A 16,294-nucleotide genomic window follows, 5' to 3' on the forward strand; every position below is an offset into this window, starting at 1 on the left:
ACCATAAACTTTGTTTTTCTTGCGTTGAGTTTGAGTCCATATATCGCGCAGAATGCCACCATTCGGTTCAATAACGCTTGAAGATGTTCAATTGATCCAGTCAGCAACAAGGTGTCATCTGCGTATCTGATATTGTTCATAAGCATACCATTACTGAGTATTCCCTCTTTTGCGTTTTCCAACACTTCATTTAAGATTGTTTCAGCGTAAAGATTAAACAACATTGGTGACAATATACAGCCTTGTCGAACTCCGCGCTTGATTTTTACTTCTTCAGAGCACTGATTCGCAACCCTAATACATGCAGCCTGGCCCCAATACAAATTTGCGATTATTCTAATGTCCCTACCGTCCAGACCGGTAGTTTTGAGAATATGTAGCATTTTTTCATGGCGAACTTTATCAAAGGCCTTTTCAAAATCAATCGCGCACATGAAAACGTCATGATTTACATCTCTGCATCTTTGAATTAAAACTTGAGTTGCGAATAGTGCATCACGCGTTCCAAGGCCACAGCGAAAACCGAATTGAGTACTTGAGATTCTTTCCTCAATTCTTCTATATGTTCTTTGATGAATTATTCTGAGAAACGTTTTCAATACATGGCTGATGGTGCGATAGTCGCTGCATTTTGTGGCTCTGTGTTTTTTTGGTAGTACAACAAATGAGGATTTAAGCCAATCTTTAGGAATTTTTCCGCTTTCGTAGATTAAGTTGAACAATTTCGTAAGTATCTTAATGCCCTCGGCGGGCGGATGTAATTTCGGCCGGAAAAAGGGCAGGTACTAAAAGCCGGTAGGTAAATTCGGCCGGAGGTTTTAAGTTGCTTCTTAATTACTTCTTATTCGTTTTGAACCGAAATTTTGCTAATTTTAAAAAATTAATATATTATATTATATATTACACAGTACAATTTTCAAAGGAGGAAGACCTAACGTTCGTCAAAACCTAACTTTCGGGTATTAGAGTGTAGAGTACCCCAGGAGTGTAATTACCAATATTTTAATCTCATCGTAAACATCAACCCCTCGGCCGAAATTACCCCTGTCATAAATGGTACCCCTTGATTTATGCGGGTAGGCCAAGAGATTACCGGCCGAAATTACGCCCGCCGCCCTCGGCACCTAAAAGCTTTAGTGTTTCTACGTAAATCCCATCTGGTCCGATCGCTATCAGTCTAGACTATCAGTCTAGTTTGATCAAATTTTTTGTATTGAGTTGTCTAACTTGTTTGTACTTTATTTAAAATTAAAATTTTTCATTATTATCCACAATGAACACTCAGGATATAACGTCACTAACTGTCACTTTCAGTTTGCTCAAACCAGTTTGATCAAATTATTTGATGGTGGGACGCGGTCTTTACTCTCTCCCATATTTTCCCATGGGTCAAGTAATTTTAGGGCCATGTAGTTTGTTTATTGTTGTATATGAACCTTAGTTTTTATAAAGTTACTAATATACTGCTTCTCCATTCGACTGGCACTTGTCTCCTTTTATGGCGCTATTAAATAAACCTATTAGCCAACTTGTTCCTGTCACTCTTAATGCTGTCCACGTGTCCTCAGGAATATCATCAGATCCAACCGCTTTTCTTTTCTTTATTTTTTGAAGTGTTTCCACTTTGTTTGTCATTTTGATCATTGCTGTTACTGCCTCCGTTAACTCAACTGGTTTTCTGTCAAATTCTTCATTTCCTGTTCATTTGTTCTTCATTTACAGTGTTGCCAGATGTATATGCTGAATATTCAGGGCTGTAACAATATATTATACAGAGTAACTTGACAGTCTCTAGAAATAGTCACACGGTTGAAACAATTATTCGCGTCGATCAGGTTTCGATTCAAGAAGCATGCTGTTTAACACCGGTTTTTCCGGAGATAGCATCAAATACACATGTTATTGGAAATCCTTGTTTATCCCTCAAGAGTGAGAATATCTCCAAATTAGTTTATTAGAATTACAGTACAATATACTGATTTCCATCTAGTGGTTTGGATATGAGGTACCTACCTGCTTTTTAAGAAATAAAACACAATAACCAAACAATATATTATTATGTTTCTTATAATATAAATCCATTTCATAAAAAATATTAGTAAATCCTACATTTCCTAAAATCTATTAACATATGCACCTACAAGCAGTCTTCTTCTTCGAATACTCAAAATACATGTACTCCTAAAAAATAAATATTATTTAATAAGTAAAAACTTGAGAAGCAAATATACATAAGATTAAAAGAAAGAATTACGACGATGTAATCAACAAGCGGAAAATGTAGTACCTAGTTGAAAAGAACCCTAATAGCACACTGGACGTCCAAACTAGGTCCATTTTTGTTCCTATCGTCCATGGACTATAAACGGACGTCCTTCGGACTCAGCATTTGAACGCATCTTTTTGAAGTTGCCCAAAATAGTTCCAGGTTTAGTCCTAACGGCCACGGACTATAAACGGACGTCCTTCGATGGTTTTTTCACGGTTTTTGTTGTAGATTTTAAAGAACCGCTTATATTGACATAAAATTTGTCATACACATAGCTAACAAGAAAAGAAATGATACCTACTGTGCCGATGGGATGGGGTACTCTCGCGGGTGAGAAAACATTCGTTCAAAATAAGTCCGGAATTGGATAAACTGACTAATTCTAAGTAACTTTTGTTGTATAGAGATTTTCACTAAGTCAATTCTTTTCGAGTTACTCGTATTTGCGAGTGAGTATGTTCATTTTTCAACAAAAAACCCCGTTTTTAGACGGTTTTTCGCAATTAAAAATAATTATTTTATCGAAAAAATACTACTCTTAGCAAAAATATAGCTTACAAGAAAGTGAAAAAAATAATTTATATGAAGTCTGCAAAACCCAGTAGAAGCAGAGTTGTAGCTAATGAAAAGTAGGTTCTTATTCGTCAAATTCCAAATCGAATGTCATTATAACTTCTTTAAAATGTTTAAGAAAAACTTTATTTATATGACCTGTAAGTTTCATCGGTTTAAAGTGCTCATTTTTGAAACAATTTGGTTTTAAAGTAATTTTTTTTCAATCTTAAAAAAATTTCTTTTTCCACATAACTTTAAAATTAATTAGTGATACCAAAAATCTCAACAGTAAGAAATGTAGCTTTTGCTTTTCTGAGTATTTAGGATGTTTAGTTTTCCTGTAAGACAAAAATTGGAAGATACGGCTGTTTAAATTTTGCATACACTCATGATTAGTGACTGGTTCAGCCCTTTCGCCCATTTCACTACAGCCTTTTCAAAAATAAGCACTTTGAACCGATGAAACTTCAGATCATATATAAACAATACATTAGTAAAGTAACTTGTGGTGAAGTGGTAACGATTAATTTCATTTGGGATGCTAATTAGGGGGTGGGTTTCATGATTTTTTTACCAAAAAAAGGGACCAACATTATTTTTAACTTACTTACTTTTGATATTAAAAAAATATAGCTTCTTTTGAACACTTTAAAGTTGTAATGAGTTTTCCCTGATAAGTGCTTGATTTTTTCGTTATTTCGCGTTGAAATATTTGATTTGTAATTTGACGAATAAGAACCTCCTTTCCATCAGCTAGAACTCTGCTTCTAGTGCTATATTTTTTTTGATAAAATACTAACTTTTTGAGTTATTTACGAAAATCCGTTTAAAAACTTATTTTTTTTTTGTTGAAAAATTAACATAAATTGACTCATAACTTGAAAACTATTGAAAAGTGTACAGAGAAAAATCTTTATAGAAGAAAAGTTATTTAAAATTAGTCATTTTATCCAATTCCGTACTTTTTTGAACTTGTTTTTTCACCCCCGAGAAGGGGCGAAACTCACATTCCAAAGTTCAGTTTTCTGGTTTATTTCAAGCACCTACCTAACTTCAAAAAATAAATAAATAACACGATCCAAAATGCCTTAACCCTTAAACGCCCAACCTTTTTTAGGTTCCATGTACGCCCAAGGGTGGGTAAAAAATGTCCACCTTGAAAATAGCTAATATATTTATTGAGAGTTGTTGGAAATGGATTAAACTTAAGAATCTTATGCTTAATAAACCCAGCAACTTTTAAAATACAAATATGAATAATTTACAAATCTTACAACAAAATTACAATGTATTTCAAAATTAACATACCAATAAAAGCCAGTGATTCAAATTTGTCGATTTTCTCCACATTGTTCTTTTAAACCTCCTCATTGGCAGATAATTATGTAGATTATGTAATTATACGTCGATAATTATATGGATGATCTTCCTGCCAACGAGAAATTATATAGAAACCTTTAGTATCAAGTTTTACCAAGGGTGTATTTTTTATGCCCACCCATATTTAACTCAAGATGCTACTTTTATTTTCAAAAATATCGGTAGAACCAAATTAACATTCGATAAAGGGCTGTCTTTTTAACAATAAATAATTTTTAAAAAATTTTTAAACACGTAATAAATATGTAACAAGGGAATACGCATTAGGTGGACATTTTTTACCCACCCTTGGGCGTTTAAGGGTTAAGGGGCTTAGGGGCGCCAAAATCCTCTTTTGCACACAGGCGCCAGTAACCCTTACGGGGGCCCTGCACGAAAACGTACGTTAAATAGAAAGAATTATAAGCAAACATATCAACAAGCATGGGAAAAGTTGATGGCTTGAACTTTTGACGCAAAATTTAATGGCCATCGTATCGAAGAAGTAGATAACACACTAGTAGATCGGACTGATTAGAATCTATTCAACCCAAACAAAAGGAGGTTGGTAAATCCATTAAAAAGCTTAAATATAATAATCAAGACCTGATCAAAGTTGCAGTGAGCTTTACAAGAATGGTGGTGACGCACTGCTACAGACACTGCATTGCACTTTTACTTCTTTTCTGGCAAAATGTTACTATAGAGAATAGTAGATACTATACCAATAAATGCGTGAGTTTGTATAAAAGAACAGCTTATTAAACGCTTTTATTTAGTTCAATAGTTTGCGTCAAATCTTTAGACGTTAATTTGACTGCCTTTTCTTCAATGCAAATGAATGAAATTTTGCAGACATATGCATTCGCGGGAACAATACACGAATAGTCAATAAAATTTTTTTTTTATGTTTATTAATTGTTTAAATAAAAAAAAAAGATTTTAATGGAAAACGCTTAAATTCTCTTGTTTTTTACAATGTAAAACTTGAAACTTTTACGGATTGTATAGCTAATGATATGAACAATACATAATTTCACTTTTTACGTTAATTGTTTACGTTATGCTGCATTAATAAATAATAAAGTTTCAATTTTTTTTGCCGATTCCGACTATTTTTCATGTTAGTACATCATATGTTTTAAACATATTTTGATTAACATGACGATATGTTTTAATGTTTGAAAAGTGTAAGACTAAAAGGTAAAAAATAAAAAAATATGAAAAAAAATTTTTTTAAGAAACGCTTTTCTTTAGGTACGAGTGACTAAAATTAAAAACATTATAAAAAAAACAACTAAAAAGTAAAAAATAAAAAAAAATTGAAAAAATCTAACACATTCGTTAAAGAAAAGCGTGGGGCGAAAACCGTTTATTCGATGCTTTTCTTTGACGGATGTGTTAGATTTTTTCAATTTTTTTTTATTTTTTGCTTTTTAGTTGATTTTTTTTTATAATATTTTTAATTTTAGTCACTCGTACCTAAAGAAAAGCGTTTCTTAAAATTTTTTTTTCATATTTTTTATTTTATTAACGGGAATGACAATGTCTAACTTAAACGCAAATGTTAGGATACAGGGAGAGAATTGTAGATCTTTTGGGATAAAGGATCTATAGAAGATTGTCGAAAAAAAGATTAAGATGATGAAGAAGAAAATCGACTAACCAAATAAGTAAAAAAATACAGAAAGGAAGAAGAGGCGTAGGACTACTATGATAAATTGGAGGAAAATTTGGCATTATATCCATAAACCATAATAGAGGAGATACATTAATGAACTACTTGGAGGAGAGACAATTTTTTGCTATGAACTCGTTTTTTAACAAAAAACCGCAAAGAAAATGGATATGAATAAGTCCCAAGGTAATACTAAAAACGAAATAGATTAAATCCTTACAACACAAAAAGCCATCATCAAAGATGTTACAGTACTGAACCGGTAGTTTTCATAGACTTGGCAGAGCCAAACTCAGCATTAATAGCCAATTCGAAACAAAAATGAAAATTGAAAATAGATCGAAACTAGATATGGAAAAACTTAAGCAAGAAAAGAGGAATATAAACAAAAAATAAGGGAAAGTATACCGGTCACTAGAGATTTGGAAAACAAACATATCGATGAAATAAATCAGCTATTAACCGATACATTTTCAAATGCTGGAAAAGAGGTAGCACAAACAAGAATAAAAAAGGAGAACTATGTATCCCAGGAAACAAAAAACCTCATGAGCAAAAGAAAAACATTAATAGAACAAGATAAGAGAAACATAGTAGATTACGAAGAGGTAAACAAAGCAATATCAAGGAGAGTACAGGAAGAAAAAATAGAAAAAACCATTGAACAAAATAGAAATATGAAGTGCTTAAAACCACAGCTTGGAAGCATACAGATTAATAGTATAAAGAACAAAGAAGGCACAGAGACCAATAATATAGAAGAAATTATAGGTACATGTAACGCAAGAATATTATAAAAACCTCTACAATACAAAACAGTAACCAACACAAGAAATCCTTAAGCAACTACAAATAAAAAATGTCAATTCCGACTAATAACCAGAAAATCAGTAAGAATGAGATAAACAAAGCACTCAAGGAGACGAAGAATAATAAATCGTCAGAAAAAGACGGGATAACTGTAGAAATGCTAAAAAATGGTGGGAAAACAACTAGAGAAGTTTTGTACATACTTATGAATAAAATCCGGTTATGAATGACCGGTCAGGCCATGGAGTTGGGGTGTTTACATTGTAAAATGGCGTGCACCCTATCCTCCATGCTATGGCATGCTGGACGAGCCATACAGCCTGTAGTCAACACCCCGAAGTATGAGCGGGAATACAAAGTGTACTAATACTCATACGCTTATGAAACGCACCTGGCGGATCATAAGGGCCTTCACATTTTACTCTTTTTCAACTAGTCTTGAGTAAAATGTCTTTAATCTTTCCTATCGGCCTCTCTTGGCTACCTCTTGTTCTTCCGACCCCGAATGGCTATTAGGTTTCCGAGGGCAGACGGGTCACTATATTTCTTTCTACTACATACCTACTCTTCACCGAATGATTGCCGGTATAAGCAATCCCCCCACTTACTGACCAACGGCTTCGGGCGGATGAGTTGGTAAGTGGCAGGGCACTCTTTTGTCCTGAGACTGAGAAATCGGTCTCGAAGGCGGATGAACCCTACAGAATGGTCAACGGTATAAGGATGCAGAAGGCAACGGGAAACCACTGCATTAAAGACTCATGGAGTATCCCTAGAAATCGTCATGGCTCACAGAAATGACAACCAACAACCTACTAATCATGGTTCTCGGATGCCAAGATTCGGCAGGGGAAGAAACAACAGTAACGACAGGGCTTCCCAGGCCGTTAGTCAGCGAAATCCCTGTTCACTAAATATATACAAATCCACCTACAAAATCGCTACATGGAATGTAAGAAGTATGTATGAACCTGGGAAACTGAAGAATATACAGCAAGAGATGATGCGACTAGATATCGATATATTAGGAATAAGCGATACAAGATGGGTCAGCTCTGGCGAACTCAATACAGACAATGGACGAATCTATTACTCTGGAAGCAGCGACACCCAACACAGATATGGAGTTGCTATGATCCTCAGCGAAAAAGTAACGAGATCAGTAACAGGCTTCGTTCCGATGTCCGAAAGAATAATAATGTTGCAGTTATTGACAACCCATGGAAAAATGAACCTAATCCAGATTTATGCGCCAACTGCTGACAAAAATGAAGAAGAAATAGAAAACTTTTATAGCGAACTCCAGAAAACATTACATCTCACAGCATCTAGAGACATAACAGTGATCATGGGTGATTTCAACGCAAAAATTGGCGAAGGAAAATGCTACCCTAATGTAGGATCATATGGGCTTGGCGAACGAAACGACAGAGGAGATCGCCTAATAGAATTTTGCCAGGAGCATAATGTTATAGCCGCAAATACATTCTTTAAATTACCCAAGCGACGCCTGTATACATGGAAATCACCAGCTGACAAAGAGCACAAAATTGTCAGAAATCAAATTGACTACATCCTAATAAAGCACAGATATCGAAACTCAATTCAGGCAGTAAAGGCATATCCAGGAGCAGACGTATCCTCTGATCACAGTCTTCTTATTGCTAGGTTTCAACTTCAACTAAAAAAGACGCAAAAAAGCCGCAACAACAATAAACTTAACATACAGAAACTAAAGTCAGAAGAAACAAAAGAAAATCTGAAACACGAAATCAACACAAATCTAGACAGAAACCCAGGAAATAATTGCAACGTAGAACAGCAGTGGCAATTCTTCAAAACCTCTATATTAGAACCAAGTAAGAAAGTACTTACTACAACCAAATGTAAGAAAGAAGAATGGATGACGGAGGAAACTCTAGACTTGATGAATGAAAGAAGAAAAAACAAAACCATTAATAAGACCCGCTATAAACAGCTTCAAAATCAAATAAGAAGAAAAATTAGGGAGGCTAAAGAAACCTACTTCTCTGAAAAATGTAAAGAAATAGAAGAACTGCAAAACACATATGACAACTTCAACCTACATAAAAAAGTCAAAGAACTAGCCGGAATAGGAAATAGAAGAACCTCAAATATATTGCTCGACAAAAATGGAAATATTATAATGGAGACAAAACGAAAACTACGACGATGGAAAGAGTATATCGAGGAACTATTTCATGACCAGAGAGAAGCTAGTACATCCGTAGATAGCCAAACGGGAGATGTAGGCCCAGAGATAACCAAATCAGAGGTTAGTCAGGCAATAAACTCTATGAAAACCAATAAATCTGCTGGTCCAGATGAATTGCCTAGCGAGCTGATAAAGTTGGTCAACGAGAAAAACCTGGACATAATAGTAGAACTGTTCAACGCTATCTATACTACTGGAATCATCCCTAGAGAAATGTTGACATCAGCCTTTGTGTGTTTGCCAAAGAAGGTGAATGCAAAAGAATGCAGTGACTACCGAACCATAAGCTTAATGTCACATACCTTGAAAATTCTATTGAAAATTATCCACGCCAGAATACACTCTAAACTGGAGCTGGATATTAGTGACACTCAATATGGGTTCCGCAATGGTATGGGTACCAGAGAGGCATTATTCTCCTTCAACGTGCTGACACAGAGATGTTTGGATGTTAACCATCCTCTTTACGTCTGTTTTATAGACTACAATAAGGCGTTTGATAAAGTAAAACATGATCGACTCATGGAAATCCTAAAAAAATAAAAACCTAGATGAAAGAGATTTAAGACTAATAACACACCTCTATTACAATTAGCGAGCAATAGTAAGAATTGAAAAAGAAACATCTGAAGAAATGGAAATAAAGAGAGGAGTCAGGCAAGGCTGCATACTATCACCTCTATTATTTAACGCTTATTCTGAAGAGGTAATGCGAGAAACTCTGGAAGATGAAACAGTCGGCATAAGAGTAAATGGAGTCTTAGTTAACAACATCAGATATGCAGATGATACAGTAATAATAACCGATAGTTTACAAGACCTGCAAAGACTCATGAGTAAAATAGTAAGGTGTAGTAGGGAGTACGGACTCTCTCTCAATATCAAAAAGACGAAGTTTATGAAAATTAGTAAAAACAACCATAATACTAACGAAATCTTGATAGTAGAGGGCCAGCAGATCGAAAGAGTAAAAAAGTACACTTACCTAGGAACACTTATAACAGAAAATAATGACTACACTGCAGAAATAAAAGTCAGAATCGAAAAAGCACGTTCTAATTTTATAAAAATGAAAAAGGTCCTATGTAGCAAAGATTTAACATTAGCTCTTAAAGTACGCCTAACAAAATGTTACGTCTACAGTGTTCTATACTATGGAGTGGAATCATGGACGTTAAATGTAGAGACAATGAGACGACTTAACGCCTTTGAAATGTGGACCTATAGAAAAATTATGAGGGTTTCCTGGGTAGATAGAGTTACAAACAATGAAGTACTGAGAAGAATAGGTAAAGAAAAGGAAGTTGAACTTACAATTAAAGAAAAGAAGCTACAGTATCTCGGACATGTGATGCGGGGCGAGAAGTATGGTACCCTACGACTCATAATGCAGGGAAAGATAGATGGCAGAAGAAGCATCGGAAGAAGACGAATTTCATGGTTGAAGAACCTGAGAGAGTGGTTTGGATGCAGCTCGAAACAACTATTTAGAGCTACTGCCTCAAAAATTAAAATAGCTATGATGATTGCCAACCTCCGTAGCGGAGATGGCACCTGAAGAAGAAGAAGATGAATAAAATATTAATGACAAAACAAATACCCAACACTTGGAACGAAGCAATAACACTGTTACTATTTAAGAAAGGAGATAAAAAGGATCTAAAGAATTACAGACCCTTAACTTTACTAAATGTTATGTACAAACTATTAACCAAAAAATGGATGACCTGAAAATACACACTGGGTCAAAATGGATGCAAATTGCCCAAGATAGAGAGGCATGGAAAAAGGAAGAGGAGGCCTATATCCAAGGCTGGATGTTTAGGGCTGATTACATAGATAGATGCATAAACCATGAAATGAAGAACTAGGAACTCAAAGGAAAAGTATACAGCCTGGTGCAAGAGGGAGACGACACACGGAGAATCAGTAGAACGGACGAAATTAATGAATTAGGGGTACCTACACTATTGTAAGATTTGTGAAAATTCAAAGACTGTCATGGCTGGGACATGTTCAGAGGCAAGAATTAAGGTACAAAAACAAAGAAAATATTACAATGGAAACCGATAGAAAGACGAAAAAAAGGAAGGCCCAAAACGAGATTGTTGGATGACGTGGAAAACGACATGACAACCATTAATATAGGACAATGGAGGAGAAGAGCACAAGAGAAGTCTGAATGGAAGGACATAGCCAGACAGGTAAAGACCCATCCAGATGTATGACACGAAAATAAGAACCGGAACAAGAACATAATTTTTTATTACCCATTCTTGTTTTATCAAGTTGAAAAATATGGATCGTCTTCTAACATATGTACACCAGGGAAATAAGGCAAAAATATACCATGTTCGGGACACTTGAGCAGCCAGGTTGCAAATGGGGTTTTTGTGTACTATATACCTATACGATTATAAATACAAAAATGCCCGTCACAGTTTGGACGAGAAATTTAGTTATTAACAAATAAGGGTCAAAAATGGGAGTTTTTTCGTTTAAATCGCTACAGGTAAAAATAGGGTGTTTAAATATCTTATTTATAATATTTTTCTTTTAGTAGATGAGCCAAGGTTTAAAATAGCGCTTTTTGAATTTTGGTCCAATCATTTTTTGCTTCGGATATTGCAAAATAAAACTAAAATTTCGAAAATAAAAAATTTGCTTTAACTTTTGCCAAAATGAATTTAAGACTTTCATATTGCATGAAAAGTTGAGTCAAACAGTCTGCACAATGCACAAAAAATTTTAAGACGATTCGTCAATTAGTTTAAATTTTATTCAATTTGTTTATCGCAAAGAGCTTTTTTTCGCAATATTATTGTTCAGAAAATAATAATGATATAGCAATTCTGTGAAAACAATATGAAATAACAATAGTCATATTTTCAACGCATTTAAAAAAATCATTAAAAAGTCATTTTTAAAATAGAGTCATTTTTGGCTTATAAACAATCTGAATAACTTTGTTAATATTGACTGTACGCTAAAACTACACTGGGATTTGAAAAACTGGTATTTTTATACGAATTTTCAAAAAAAAACTTTTCGCCTAGGTTAATTACGGTCAAAGTTAGCCACTTTTTTTTTATTTAATTGACGGCTACTTTGTTTATAATCAGTGTCGGATTTAGAGTACTTGCGGCCCTAGGCCAAATTACCGCGAGCGGCCCCCGATAACTTCACGATTATGTAATTAAAGCATAAAGCACATAATATTAATACATAACGTTTATTTTAATTTTACTTTTTAAAATTGGTACAACACTAGTACTACAAAAAGTACATTGGCAAATCACATTGAACATTTTGACAGGCGACATTTTGCGCCTCTGCCCTTTTATGTTAAAATTAAATAGCATTTGTTTCATCTGGGGGAAAAGTAGATACAGATGACAGCAAAAGACTAAAAAAGCCGAGTTGAAAAGACATTATAAGTAAAAGAACAAGCAAAATAATATGAACTGTATAACAGTAATAGGCTACGGTACTGAAAAATAAAAATATTAAGAATACATACCACAAATAAACTTTTAGATCTTAAATTGTCACAATATTCTCTTATAATGAAAAACGTCAATGTCATGTTCTTAATTTGGATAAAGTTGGATTAGTGATTAACATTGACACTCACTCCAGTCCATACTCATAATAAATCTCATAATATCTAAACTCTAAACACTCACTTTTCTAGCTTTTTTGCTGCAAATAGTTAAGGGGATGAGTACGTAGTTTGGGCTCTAATGCTATTTAAATGGGATTAATTTTTTTCAAATCCTGAGAAAACTAATAAGTATTTTTGAAAAATTTAAACGCAGAATGAAAGATTACGTTCTTACCGAGAGCCGAAAGTCCCTGAAAACTTCTGTAATGTTTATTTTAATAAGTTACAGGGGTGAAAAACTAAGAGAAAATGTAGTGTGATTATTCATTTCAAATATCTCGTTTCAAAGAAGCTCTTTATTTATTCTAAGGGACTTTCGGCCCTCGATAATAATTAAGTCTTTCATTCTGCGTTTAAATTTTTTAAAAATATTTATTAGTTTTTTCAGGATTTGAAAAAAATGGACACCATGTCCGTGGTGATATTTTCCAAATCGAACATTCGCTATCTTTGTCATACAACACACTGAGTCAAATAGAATATGATGATAAGACAGTGACAATTTTAAATATTTGACATGGCATCGGGACTATTTTGAGTTGTTGATTAAATACCTAATATTGATAGTGTATTTGATAAATAATTGATTCAAGACGTGAACTTAATAAAAAGTGAATTGTTTGTTATTTATGGACGATCCAAGCAGAGAATTGACAAGGATATAATCTGTGATGTAAGTATTTTGTTGTTAAAGATGTTCAAAATTGTAAGCGTTCCATAGTAACAATATATTATTAAAAAATCACTAACACTTTTTCTCTTTTCTCGATTGAGTATTGGTTTTTGTTGTACAGTATATAAATTATTACAATCACTGAATACATAATTAGTGAAAAAATAATCATATTTATTAACTGAATTAATAATTTGCAATTATACAAGTAACAGTTATCTAAGAACATTCAAAAGCCATCTCTTTAAAGTTAATGATGACATTGTCAAGTAGCAATATTTACATATCCATACCAGTGAGAATTTTACCACACGTAATTTGCCTTGTAAAGACAGAATAGCCGTAAAAATAGGGATTGCCGTAAAATATTTGCGAATTATGTACCGATGACCTTAAAGTCTAAGGACTTGAAAAAGCTCTTAGCATTTGAAACAAAACTAACCAAACTAGACAATCTAGAATCTTCGTCAATTTTTGATTCTTTTCAACACGCTGAATGATCTTTTTCCAGATGCATTAGATGTCATCATGCATAGTAGAATGCGCAAAGCCGTGTCCATATTCGGACACGGATTTTTAACACATTTTTTTTACCAAAAAAGTTTTTTTACAAAACGCTGCGGCCCCCTTTTGCTTGCGGCCCTAGGCCGCGGCCTACTCGGCCTAGTGGTAAATCCGGCACTGTTTATAATAATTAAGCAACCTAACTTGAGCTATTTTGAATTTGAAGATATATAGCTTATGTGTAAAAGTTTGAGTAAACTTTGCACCTCAACAGAGTGGTTAATGAAGTTTTAAAAGTGGCTCCGAACGGAATTAATTCGTGGTAGGTGGAGGGGAATTAATAAAATCCGTGCACTCAAAAAATGAAATTGATTCTGCAAACATATGCTGAGATTAATATCGCCGGAGCTTGTTGATGGATTTTGATTATAATTTTTTAAATTTGTATGTACTCGTAGTCTTATAGAGTACGTTATGTACACACATCCCCACCTAACATTACAAGTTTAAGGGGGAACTCCCCTTATCACTCAGAGATATGAAAAATAGATTACGACCGTTTCTAAGACCTACCGAATATACATATATAATTTCATAAAAATTGGTAAAGCGGTGTCGGAGGAGTATGGAAACTAACACTGTGACAGGAGAATTTTATAGATGTAAATATAAAGATGGCTATTAACAAATAGGGGTTGGTGATAAAAGAGTGAAAATTAAGGGTTGAATGTATTTTTTAATTCTACATCATATAAAATAAAGGTAAATAATTTTATCCAAAAAAAATTAAAAAAAATGTCAGGCGTGTCTACTTAAGTTGGAAACATATGGGAAACTTTTTTATTATTAATTTTACGAAAAAAAGTTATTCTTTATAAAAAGTTCTGCATGTCCCAAAACCTGAGATTCAATCATCAGATATCAAGTTTTCTCAATATTATACGAGGTATGTCAAAAAATATGAATTTCGGTCAAGGGTAAAGTAACTTTATTTCTCTCAATATCGAAAATTCTTATGATAAAAGTTGTTTGGAATTAAAAACTAAGATCAAATATGCAATTACATGCTTCTTATTGAAATAAAAATTTTTTCTCGAATTTATGGATACCCAACATCGTTTTTAAATATTACAAATATGATAACTCGTTTATTATTCATTTTACGAAAAAAAGTTATTCTTCATAAAGAGCTTTGCATGGTCTAAAACCTAAGACACAACCATGATATATCAACTTTTATTAACTTTATACGAGGTGTGTCAAAAAATATGAAATTCTCTCAAGATTATAGTACAGTGGAACCCCGATAAGTCGGCCCCCGATAACCCGGAAGTCCGGCTAACCCGGACCGATTTTCATCAGACAAAAATTTAACAAATAAACAATTTAACAATTTTATCAAATAAAAATGTATGTAGGCCAAATAATATTTCAGAGATAATGTGTATTTGTGTAATTTGAACACATAAGTACAATAGTAAAAATGATTCATGCACACGGCGGCAGCCAGAGCGACCGTCTCAGCTTATCGGAAAGAACAGACACCTGTCTGTATTCCTTTTTCTTTATTTATGTCAAACTGTCTTAGCATTGTTTAAAAAAGACGTGACTATTGTGTGTAGTACAGCCTATTAATCACTTCCGTTCTGTAATGTAATCGTGCTTCAGATTGTGTTTGCTTTGTCTACGTAATGGTAACAAAACGTAAAAATGTTGCAGTGACAATGGAAAAGAAACTAGAAACATTAGGTAGGATTGATAAAGACGAATCTTTAAAATAAATTTATTGCAGCATCATAATATGATATTATGCTACCATAGGTCTGGATCCCGCGTATGAAAAAAAAGTTGATTAATAGCAAGCTAAAAATTTATTAATAGCTTAAGAGTGTCTAGTCGGATAAACTTTGATATATGAGAACACTGGAACAGGGGCAGTTTTAATTGTGGAACAGGTCAAAAATTTGGAACGGTCAGAACACGAAAATGGCACATTTGTTTTGTCCGACAGAACAGACATAAACTCTCCGAACAGAGATTAAACTCTCATGCAAAAATCAGACTGCTATTTATCACCTGTCATAATTCCTGTCATTTGACATATTCTACATGTTCCACTCATTAAAACGCCAATTTGGTGATAAATAGCAGTCTGATTTTTGCATGAGAGTTTAATCTCTGTTCGGAGAGTTTAAGTCTGTTCTGTCGGAAAAAATACATGTGCCGTTTTCGTGGTCTGACCGTTCCAAATTTTTAACCTGTTCCATAGTTAAAACTTCCCCTGTTCCAGTGTTCCCATATATTAATGTTTGTCCGACTAGACACCCTTAAGCTAATAACAAATTTTCAGCTTGCTATTTATCAATTTTTTTTTGTACGCAGGATCCAGACCTACCATATTATGGTGTCGGTACATCTCTACAGTATGACTGAGTTTTTTACCAAGAAATGAACAAAACTCTACACTCTATACAACTATACGTAATTTAGATGTGTACTGTGCATATGTGTTTCATGTTTTTGTAATTGTAATGGAGGTTATTTAT

The 16,294-nt window shown here is 33.8% G+C and overlaps 1 protein-coding gene across 1 annotated transcript in view; it reads right to left on the reverse strand.

Moving 5' to 3' along the window:
* Window positions 1-2,038: 2,038 nt before the first annotated feature.
* Window positions 2,039-16,294, reverse strand: part of LOC114332052 (uncharacterized) — a 149,292-nt gene continuing 135,036 nt past the window's right edge. The window contains exon 13 of the mRNA XM_050641406.1: window positions 2,039-2,181. Coding sequence (XP_050497363.1) covers window positions 2,125-2,181 — 57 coding nt within the window. The 3' untranslated portion in view covers window positions 2,039-2,124. The remainder of the gene's footprint in view (window positions 2,182-16,294) is intronic.

This window comes from Diabrotica virgifera, chromosome 10, assembly GCF_917563875.1.
Source record: "Diabrotica virgifera virgifera chromosome 10, PGI_DIABVI_V3a".
In the NCBI taxonomy this organism is placed as follows: Eukaryota; Metazoa; Arthropoda; class Insecta; order Coleoptera; family Chrysomelidae; genus Diabrotica; species Diabrotica virgifera.